The 11,650-nt window shown below is 39.2% G+C and overlaps 1 protein-coding gene across 1 annotated transcript; it reads right to left on the minus strand.

Annotated features, from left to right (window-relative positions):
* Positions 1 to 1,432: 1,432 nt before the first annotated feature.
* Positions 1,433 to 8,413, minus strand: LOC112144876 (guanylyl cyclase-activating protein 2). Its single transcript, XM_024269720.2, has 4 exons — positions 7,413 to 8,413; positions 7,188 to 7,337; positions 5,738 to 5,834; positions 1,433 to 2,713 (listed from the first exon to the last, which is right to left on the minus strand). Exons 1-4 carry the CDS (start codon positions 7,608 to 7,610, stop codon positions 2,592 to 2,594), a joined length of 567 nt encoding a protein of 188 aa, XP_024125488.1. The 5' UTR covers positions 7,611 to 8,413; the 3' UTR covers positions 1,433 to 2,591.
* Positions 8,414 to 11,650: the final 3,237 nt, after the last annotated feature.

The following is an 11,650-nucleotide window of genomic DNA, read 5'->3' on the forward strand; positions in this document are numbered from 1 at the left end:
GGTTCTATTCAAACGCGCGTAGCAGAATATCGGACTTCAACTCACGTTTACATGGACTGGAATGCGCGCCGACACAGCCGGTGTGTGAACCTTAAAAGTCACAGACACGCGCACGCAGGCGTGAGCCAAGCTCAGGATCACATGTCTGACAGGCGGGTGCAGCGGATCGCCGCGCGGGGCGGCTACAGGTTTGGGGCTCGGAGCTTGTGGAGTTCTGGTTAGGAACAGTCAGCACGTCAAAAACGTATTCCTCGACATCATATCTGTCTCTCATTCATTCTGAGAGAGACATCCACAGACGGAACTGGTAGCCCCTTTGACACGCGGCGCGGCGACAGAAACACATTTTTTGACGAGCTGCTAGCAGCAAATTGCCCGCGCGGGGCACGAGAATTTGTCACACAAATCGCATTTGGTGCTTCATGGCTCCTCCTCCGCCCAGCTGATTGGAGGAAGGAATGAATGATAGACAGAGGTACTGGAAAGACCGATGATGTCCCGCCTCCAGAGTCATATACCTCACTGTGATTGGTTCGTTCAGCTCTGCACATAGCAACTGTCATTCATATCAGCCTTGCGGGCCGCACTAACAGTAATCTTTCATATGAAGACGGGGGCCGCAAATCATCATCCTGCGGGCCGCAGATGGCCCGCGGGCCGCGAGTTTGAGACCCCTGGTCTAAAACAATCAGTGTGCTGTCCCATACAGGTTAAAACGAGGTATTACAGTTGAATTTCGTGATTGGTCAAACCATTTAAAGTCCCTCTCCTGTTTAGAGTTTTTAACATGTCTGTGTGTCATTTTTCTTCTGAAAGAGAACAAATAAGAAATCATTTTGTTTTTACATTTCCGAGTATTTCTCCTTTTAAATCAATCAAACTGTCTTGGACAGACTCTGTTTGAATGAATGATCTTCTTTCCATCAACAGCTCTGCTGCACATGCACTAAACCCTCATCTGTTCCTAGTGTCTAGTTCAGGTTCTGGAGAAGAGAAGATGGTATCTTCACATTGACTGCAGTCAAATGAGCCGCCGTTCACATTTCTGTGGTCAAATCAGCATCACTGGATTTTTGGTGTGAGTTTCAGTTTTTTTATATAAACAATTTTACATAGGGGGATTTTCAGTCCCACGTCATTTCAGAAGTTTTAAGTCTGCCATGGACACGAGAGAAGATGAAAAATCCTTGAAAAAAAGTTCAGCGGGCTGTCTTTTGGGGTTAAGATGATCCCAATTTTAGTGTAAACATGCCTAGGATAGCGCAAGGGTTTTAGAATCAGTTTAAGCATTATAAACAAGCAAAACGGGAAAAATTCATGACGAGAAAAGTATTCAAATATTTACTTTATTATTGAGAAAAATACACAGAACAAATTCAACCATTGGCTTGTTCTGAACTTTAAAAAAAGTATTTAAAACTTTGTTAGCAGAACAAACAGGTAAATATCCACATTTACACAGAAATCAATAATATTCATTTTTTTAAATAAAAAATTGAAAGTTTTTGTGAATCAGAAAGTTGTATGCATGCATACATATGTTATGGTTTATGCTCTTATAGAAAGGTAACATGTAAATAACTGGGTCAGATCCAGAGCCTTTTCTTCAGATGGACAGGTGGGTGACGCTACCTGCTGGTTAATTTTCTGCTGAGTTTTTGGCTTCATATTTCTTATCTTTAACTGAGAAAATGCCCCTAAGCTTTGTCAAACTGGTCCTGATGGGATTGCCCGGTGAGGCTGTTCCAGAGCTGAGGTTTCAATGGGGGCCTGTCACCAATAAAGCCACACCCACTTTGAGCCAGTGTGGATTTCAAATTTTAAGTAAAGTTGATAAAAGCTCTCATCAACATTTGCCATTCAACCACAGAGGAGAGAAAAGCTTTGAAACCAGTTTGTTAATGTCTTTGGTAGAACTAGGTGATTACTAGTGAGCCACCCAGTGGTTACCTGTCTAGGTTCCAGTCACTCTTTCTTTTAAACCTGCCTGACACAGGAGGTCGGGTTGCTGCCTCATGGTGACACTCACACTGGTTCAGGGCTTCAAAAAGTCAAGCTTATTCTGCACAATCTGTCTTTATCTTCACATACATGGAAAAGAGAGAATCCAGTTCTGTTATATTTTAGATTATATTCTTTGAACTAGAGTGATAAAAGCTTTTACGTCTAAGGAATATAGAGACATTAAAAAATACCTGGATATAAGATGAATACATGTAATATAAGGATGTATGCTCTGCTTAAAGATGACAGAAAAAAATAAAAATCTTTTTTTAAACCTTGATAAATATTATTTTGAAGCGTATCAGAATAAAGCTGAGAAGACCAAAATCTGGAGAATTTCATCATTTAAACTTGATGTTTACGATGAAACACTCCTTAGGACAGAAGTTGTTTGGTGGATTGTGTGAGTTGTACTTTAACTGGATCACCACACTCAGCAGAGATCTTTGATCAGAGCTCTGTCACCAGGCAACTGCACCCCCCCACCCCATAAACCAAGAGTGTTAACGCAGAGTGACACTCTGAGCCTGACAGCACCTGACCACCGAAGCCAAAACACCTGAGCAAAGAGTCCACACGGACACAGGTCATGGGAGCTTTGTGCAGTTCTGGATCACCCAGCCGCCAATGTTGACGTCCAGCTTCAGCAGGTTCCTGACCCATTCGTCCTTCTGCGCCCCCTCCATGAACTCAGCCAGGGTGATCTGACCTGAGGACCCACAGACCGCTCTTTACCCGTCATGAAACAGAGAACAGTATCATACCAAACCAAACCTCATCCAGTTTAGAGAGTTAAAATTCAATCAGTCCTTCTGATTAAAACATGGAAAAGTTGGAGGAGACTGTAAAACTGAATCAGTGAGGAAGAAAAGACTGTCAGCGATAGATTCTGCAAGTTGTTCCACTGAAAAGCTGAGTTTGGCCTGTAATGTTCATAGAAACACCTCAGTTATGAGGGGCAGCATGAAAAAAAATCCTGGAAATCACATTGTTTGATTTTTAAAGAACCTTTTGTATAAGAACCTTTTGTATAATTGAGCAGAAAATAAGTATTTGTTCATTAAGTAAAATTCACCTCAGTCCTTTGTAATGTCTTCCTGGTTGGTAATGACAGAGTTTAAAGAGTAACCAACGGGGAAGTTGGAGGCTGACTCCACCCACAGCAAAAATGTGAAAATCCAGTCAGAGGGGTGGGGCTGGAGAGCAGGACTGTTATTATTACTGGAGCTGCAGATCATGACTTCAGACTTCTGAAACTTACATGGTTTGACCAATCACATATTTCAACTATAATACTTCAAACCAACCTGTAGGGGGCAACACAAACATGTTTTTGACTGTATTTTCATGAATTAAACAAGTTTATTTTAATTTGTCAAAAATGTGTCAATGACCAACAGACAGCACTTTTAAAGCCCATTTATAGGTGTCAACAGACAAAAAAACGTTGATTTAGGGTTTGGTTAACCTTTAAGGCTTTATCATCAATGTTCTCACTGATGGAAGGAGGTTTTTGTCCCAAGTCTTTCCACATATGGATCCATTCATCCTTTCCTTAATACGGATCAGTCGTCCTGTCCTCTTTGCAGAACAATCCGGATCCATGATGTTACCACCTCCATGCTTCACAGCGGATATGTTGTTCTTGGGAAGAAACTCATCACACAGTGAGTGGTGTTTGTACCAATCAGTTCCATTTTGGTCTCTGATCAAATGATCTTCTCTCAATCCTCCTCTGGATCATCAGATGGTCTCTGGAGAACTTCAGCTGGGTCTGGACATGAGCTGGGGACCTTTGGAGTCCATGATAACATTATGTGTTCTCATCCTAACCACTGTGGTCCTAGCTCTCTTCAGGTCATTGACCAGTTCCTCCATGTAGTTCTGGACTGTTTCTTCATCGTTCTCTGGATCATTTTTTCTTTTCCAAGTGAGATCTTTTATGATCTCTAGGTGGAGGGAGATTGTCAGTGATCCATTCCATTTTCTGATCATTGCTCCAACAGTTCATCTCTTGTCATTAGGCTGGTGTTGATTATAGATTGGTTCATTCTAGGGATGTTCGGATCACGTTAACGAAAATCGGGCCTGATCACGTGGTTGATCGAAATCTGACTTTTTTCTCTGATAAGAATCGGATATTTCATGTATTCTTATTATCATCAGAGCTTTATATTTCAGTCTTATTATTCCGGATAAATACTCCACTACAAGTCTGTATGTCATGAAAAGATCACAAAATGTTATTCCTGGAAAACGCAGCAGAAAACTGCAACAGCTCAAGTAGGAGGCTAACAAAACAATCCTGTCAAGCTAGCTAGATGATCACAGATTCAGACATACAGGATCAATAACTCATTCAAAAACGCTTTGCACTGACAGCAGGTGTCTCCATTGGTTTTTCTTAACACAAACAACAACCTCTAAAAGCATTTCTGTTAAAAACAGAAAAAGACTGAGTTTCTGTTTCTTTTTAATGTGAAGCTCTTTGTGCTACAGACAGACTGATGGCTACACAGCAGCTGCTAACTGCTACATGCTAGCGCCGTGATTTAACTCCTTAGGACCCGAGCTGTCCTTTGATATGCCTGTTTTATTTATCTGACAGAGAAATAACAGTTAAGAAAATTAACTACTGTGGTAATAAAACCTAAAATGTGATGTCTTAAGAACTTAAAAAATAATCACAAAATTAAAAAACAAAAAAAACGAATAAATTAAAACTAATAATGATATTAGCTAGTAATGAACACTCATCTCAAATTCATGCTAAAACAAAGTCATAATTTATTTTTAAGAATTTTAAATGAGGACAGGAATCACATTTGGTCAAAGATGTTCAATAGCTCTAAAGATGTTAAAGCTAAAGTCATTAAACTTTATCACATGACTAATTATATTATCACTTACATAACAAGAAAGATAGTTATTTTTTTTCCCAAGTTTATATTTGCTCTATTTTTTACTTGTTCATTAAAGCTACTTCACAGAAGTGTTCTATTGAAGTTTTTAATGATAAAAGAAGGTTAATGAAATATAGATAAATTCAATTTTTTCATATTTTCAAAGTGTTACAAAAGTATCGGATCGGGACTCGATATCGGCAAATCCACAAAATCGAATGACTCGAAATCGGATCGGGCCCAAAAAAAACCTGATCGGGACATCCCTAGTTCATTCCAGTCTGGTTTAGGTCAACAATCTTGTCACTGGTGTCCTTTGACAGATCTTTGGTTGTGGTCATAGTGGAGAGGTTGCAGTCTGACTGTTTAAGGGCATGGAGGATTGAAGAGCCTCTTAAAGAAGTAACAGGTATAAGGCACAGAATTCATATTTCTTTTAAGGAGTTACATTCTGCTCCGTTGTACAAAGAAATTCTTTAAAAATCAAACAATCAAATTTTCTGGATATTTTTACATTCTATCGCACAGTTGAAATGGTTCTAAGATGAGCACTACAGACCAAACTCAGCTTTTTCAGTGAAACACCTTGTACAATCAGTGACAAATGCTATTTTTTCACTTTAACTAGAAAAATATATAAATTAAGAAATACAGCAACAAAAAAGGTGCATAAAAGCAAAAGTAAACTAAAATGAATTAAAGAACCATCAGAAACCCACTGAAGAAAAACATATTTGAACTTCATTTTTATGCGAATGTCCAATTTATTTGTAAATTCTCCACAATTAGAAAGAAACTGTAAAGTTCACTGAAGTTCAGTCTGAACTCACCATCATTGTTCTGGTCGATCAGCTCAAAGAGTCTGTCGCAGATCTGGGACGGCGTCATGTCGATCTCTCCTCTCTGTAGCTTGATTTTATAAAGAATCTGTGTGGAAGAAGAATGGAGAAGATGAAGATGAAACGGTTTATGGCTGATTTCTCATCAAACATATCAGAAAGGTTTTAGCTTATTTTTCCAGCCTTTACAGTTTCTTGGATCTTTCTTCAGCACCTTCATCTGTTTGCATTTCATTATTCAGATGAAGCATTGTCTTCATGTTTGGAGTTTTGTGTTGAACATTTTCTGTAGAAAGTCAGCTGAAAATGTTGTGTTTGTTTCTTGTCCTTCGTCGCCTTTGCCTCTGGTGACCCGAGCCCTTAATGTAATCTGTCAGGAGGGATTTTCAGATTAACACAGACACACTGAAACTGTTTCCAGGTTGAAGTTACAAATCCCCACAATTAGAAAACACAGACCCGGTGGATATTTGGATTTTCCCCCAAACTTGTTCACACAAGTTGTCCTAATTCCATGTTGAAAATGAAAAATCCTTTCTGCGGTTAAAAGTAGGTGTAGCAATACCTGCTCCAGTTCTGTTGAAAACATGATTCTAGACTCGTGGCATCAGACCCAAAGTTCAATAAATGCACAGATTCTAATCATTTTAGTCATTAAAGATGCTTTTTCTTAATAAACGAACAAAAAAAAAATCCTTGATCAGTCTTCGTCATTTTAAATGTGTGATTACAAAATATATATATATATATATATATATATTTTGATAATAAAAAGTCTGAATGTAAAAGGTAAATGTAACTGGGTCACTGCAGCTGAACACATGGCTGAGCAGGTTTGAGATCAGTACTGCTGGGTTGGTTCTGTTATGATCAGAAGAACTTTTGATCTTTGTGCTGAATGATGATTGAATGAACCATCCCCTACTGGACCAAATAGATTAAGATTCCTTCTGGAGAAGGAAGCATTCAAACGTTTGGGTTTGTATGGAGCTGTACTTGTGATCAGGTGCAGCCTTGTAAAGTCCGCTGAGGTTTGGAAAGCGTGAGAAGATGCTGTGATCCCTTCATCTTCAGAGACATTTTACAATAAGGTAAAGTGAGCTCCGCCCCCCTCATCCCACCGTTTTATGTGGACGCTCTGGAGGAGCTGGCCGGACTGTTGTGCCTCTGTAGTGGTATTAAAGCATGATCCAGGGTTAGAGGTGTTCAGGATCAGCACTGATCTTCCCTGCATTACTCAACGGAGCTGCATTGCGTGTCCGTGACCTCTGGCCTTAATCCCTCATTACTGGGGCGCCGCAGGTCTCTTTAAGAGGATTTGAGTTATGAAAGCAGGTAAGGATTGACAGATTAGCTGTATATCTCTGTCTTTGCTTTGTCTCAACGATCTAAACCCGCAATCAAAATCAAAAAACAGTGAAGAAGAGCCCGTTTCATTCACCCTGATGATCCGAGTCACCTCCTGCCGGTCCAGTTTTCCATTTCCATCCTTGTCATACATCTTAAAAGACCACTTGAGTCGATCTTCGAGATTCCCTCGTAGGATCAAGTTCAGTGCAGAGACGTACTCAAGGAAGTCCAGAGTGTTGTCCTGATGGGAGAGGATAAGGTCTGCAGTAATAGTCCTCTGGTTTTCTGTCAGGGGAGAGGCCGCTACGACTCTTACCCGGTTGGTGTCGAAGGATCTGAAAATGGTTTCCAGGAAGATGGACTCCTCTGAAGAGCTGCTCTGAACCCCGAAGATCCTCTTGAACTCGTGCAAGTGCAGAGCTCCGCTGGGACACTGCTTCAGAAAAATGATGCACAGCTCCTGAACCTGGGCTGAGTCCACCTCTGTGATGAGGGCGTCTGTCTGCTGGGCCATGGCTTCTGATGCAGAGGAGCTCTGAGAGCTGTAGTCAGGCCTGCCTCCCCTAAGACTGAGCAGCCTGTGTGCTCTGCTAAGACATTAATCCTGTTGATGAGATAAACCCTCACAAAAAAATCCAACCAATCAGATAAAACACCTTCGACTCTATCTTAAAATAAACTTGGTTAAAAATTCTTTCTATTCTAAATATCCCAGAAAAGTGAAAACAATTGAGTTCAAAGCTTCTCAACAGTCTCAAATTGACTTTTCACTACAAAGAGATTTTCCTTTTCAGTGTTTTGTTGTTTCCTTTTCATATTTTTCACATTCTTGTAATTGACTTTTAACACTAGAAACCGACAGACTTTAGTGTACTTCTGTAATATTTTTCCATAAGACCTGTAGATGGCTGTTCACAGTAGCTGCTCGATTGTCATTGAAGATCTGTGACTTTTAGTGGATCAGAAACAGTGAAGAAGCTGAAGTTAGCTTGAGCACTGACAGTAGAGGCTGGAATTTAGATCAATTAAAATAATCAATAATAATAATAATCTATTTTACTTGAAGCGCCGTTCTTGACACTCAAGGACACTGTACATAGAGAGAAGAAAGTCTATGGAAGAGGATGGAATGGGGTATTGTATAAAAGACTGGACAGGAAACTTGGCGTGGGAGAAAATACCTGCCAGAGTTAATGCGTACGTCTACATTTGAATCATTTCAATTCAGGAGAAGAACTAAATAATGTCAGGAATTAGGGATGTCCCGATCAGGTATTTTTGGGCCCTAACCCGAGTCCGATACTTTTGTAACACATTTAAAACATCAACAAATTGAACAGATTAGTGTTGTCCCTTATTTATATTTCATTAACCTTCTTTTATCATTAAAAACTTAAATAAAACACTTCTGTGAAGTAGCTTTAATAAACAAGTAAAAATACAGCAAATATAAACTAGGAAAAAATACAATGTTCTTGTTATATAAGTGATAATTAGCCATGTGATAAAGTTTAGTGACTTTAGCTTTAACATCTTTAGTGCTTTTGAACATTTTTGACCAAATGTGATTCTGTCCTCGTTAACAATTCTTAAAAATAAATTATGACTTTGTTTTAGCATAAAATTTGATGAGTGTTCATTAATAGCTGATATCATTATTAGTTTTGATTTATTGGTTTTATTTATTTAGTTATTTTTAAGATTATGTGGTTCTTTTTTAAGTTCTTAAGACATCACAATTTCTGTTTTATTACCACAGTAGTTAATTTTCTTAACTGTTATTTCTCTGTCAGATAAATAAAACAGGCATATCAAAGGACAGCTCGGGTCCTAAGGAGTTATATCACGGCACTAGCATGTAGCAGTTAGCAGCTGCTGTTTAGCCATCTGTCTGCAGCATGAAGAGCTTAACATTAAACAGAAACAAAAATCTGTCTTTTTCTGTTGAAATGCCTTTAGAGGTTGTTGTTTCTGTTAACTGTGACAGACTGGCGACCTGTCCAGGGTGAACCCCGCCTTCGCCAATCAGTTGCCGGGATAGGCTCCGGCACCCCCGCGACCCCGAAAGGGAAGAAACGGTCTGGAAGATGAATGAATGAATGTTTCTGTTAAGACAAACCAATAGAGACACTTGCTGTCAGTTTAAAGTGTTTTGATGAGCGGTCACGCTGACGACCGCACTAGCACTTGATATGTCTCCTTCAGCGGGGTAGATGGTTTGACAGACATCTCAAGTGTTTCTCCAGTGTTAAGGTTTCCATTGTTAAGGGTTTAAAAAGAGGAAAAGAAAACTATATTACTGTATTAATGATAACAAGTCCCTAGAAAACTGTAACGCTCAAACACAAATTAATTTGGAAAAGGCAGACATCGACTCGTGTCCTCAAAATCCTCTCCTGACATAAATAACATTTCCTCTGGATTAATCCAGCCTCCTTGTCTTTGGGATCCGTTCCGTTCTGGACTTAAACTTAGACTTGGCTTTATTGATCCCTTTGGGACGGCAGCCCTGGGGAAATTAAGTTTTTCAGCAGCTTACAAAAGTATAGAAGTATACATAATAAAAATCTCAATGTACAAAGTATACATTAGAATTACATAGAAACAGGATAATACCACAACAACACACTATTCCATGGATAAATTAGTCCGCTTCTTGTGAAAAACAATTTAAAACTAAAAAAAAAAAAAAAAAAAAGAATAAAGCACTAATGATTGATTTAATGTTTATTTCTTTTGGAAGTGACCATGGTATAAGCAGGACGATGCCCTTGTTGTCAGACAGTTCACTGATAATGGACAATTCGTCTGGCATTATCCCTTACATATTGTAATTGAACACTGTAATAAAATAGAAAATGCAAATGCCTAAAAAGAATGCTAAATTTACTGAACATTTCAACAATCCCCCATCATTTTGATATATAAAGTGATACTTGACACAGACTCTGGGAGATGACGTCACACGGGGTCGTCCTCCTCCATTATTTTGGCAGGAATCGGCCCTGAGGAATTGAATCAGCTGACTGCCGCGGTGAAGGAGGCTAACCATGGTTGAGAATTTTTGCGCATCAGATTGTACTGTGTGTATATATATATATATATATGTATATATATATATATAGGTACCGGAGAAATCCTCAATCATCCCCCCGGAGGATGTCTGTTACCGGTCCATCCATACTCACCAAAAACACTCTGATCATGCTTTGTAAAACATTTAATAAAGAAAATTGGATTATTGCTCAACAAAAAGAGTTTTTATAATTATTATTCAGAACTTGAAGTACTTGAAGCATTAGAAAGCGGATAAAAGGTTCTGGAAATATTTCTCAGCCTTCATACTTTTTCACATTTCTAGCTCAAATTATCTGTTACCATCAAAAGGCATCATGAGGCCGTTCCTAATGTGAGATACATGCCAGGAGAATTAGAGGGAGTATTTAGACCTCAGCCAGGACTTAGTGGGCCAAAAGAAGACTGGACACTCCAGGAGCTCCACATAGCATCATTAGCCTGCAGAGTAAATGGATGCAGGTTAATGCCAATCACACAAGGAGCAGGCAGGGTCAGTAGAGGATTCAGAAGAAGGAGCATGACAGAAGTTTGAAGTTTTATAAGAGTTGGGGTGGGGGGGGTGTACACTACAGGAATCAAAGCGTGTTAAAAAATATATATATACATATATATATATATATATATATATATATATATATATATATATATATATATATATAATGATCCAGAAAGTAGTATTAAAGCAACTGGATCATTGAATCTTTAGACTCTGGATCTTGGGATAAGCTCGGACCACAGATGAACAAACCCCAAAACCAAAATGTTGATGATGGCTGGCCCTTTGCATAGGCGACCTATGCTGCCATCTGGTGGAGGGGGTGCCAAATTGCAGTTTATGCATATTATTTATTTATTTTATGTTAAACAGTTTGAAGCACCATTCATTTAATAGTGCTTATAATGCTCCTTTAAAACTTTAAGGATTAAAAAGGAAGAGGAGGAAACACCGGCTCAAAGCAGAGGTTTGTCTGTTTTACCTATAGAAAATTGCTTGGAAATTCCCTCCCCCCTGCATTTTGGTTGAAAATTTTACTTCCAATCTAGTGTTGTTTTTCCCCCAACACATTTAACAGCTCAAATCCTCCTACTTTCCAATAAATCAGTGGTGCAGTCAGTTAGCATGCTTGATTCCAAACCCAGAGATTGAAATCAAGGGACACCATTTCTTTTTCGTCTAGGGTGCCATGCAGCCTAGACCGTGGAAAGACATCCCTACAGGTGGAGAACAGGGTGGAGGAGGGCCAAAGAAACAGTTTGGAACGCAGCAGGAAGTCATTGAAAAATCACACGTGGATTGTGGGAAGCACGGAGTAACCCCGCCCCCCTCCCTGCCACCAATCTCTCTCTCCCACTATCTTACAGCCCGTCACACCTCCTCCAACCTGAGTGATAGAGTTGTACATACATTTATCAAATATTTGCTCTAAGTGATTTTAACTTCTCTATCTTTATTCTTCCTGTCTTAACAGCTTGACT

Source organism: Oryzias melastigma, linkage group LG5 (assembly GCF_002922805.2).
Source record: "Oryzias melastigma strain HK-1 linkage group LG5, ASM292280v2, whole genome shotgun sequence".
In the NCBI taxonomy this organism is placed as follows: Eukaryota; Metazoa; Chordata; class Actinopteri; order Beloniformes; family Adrianichthyidae; genus Oryzias; species Oryzias melastigma.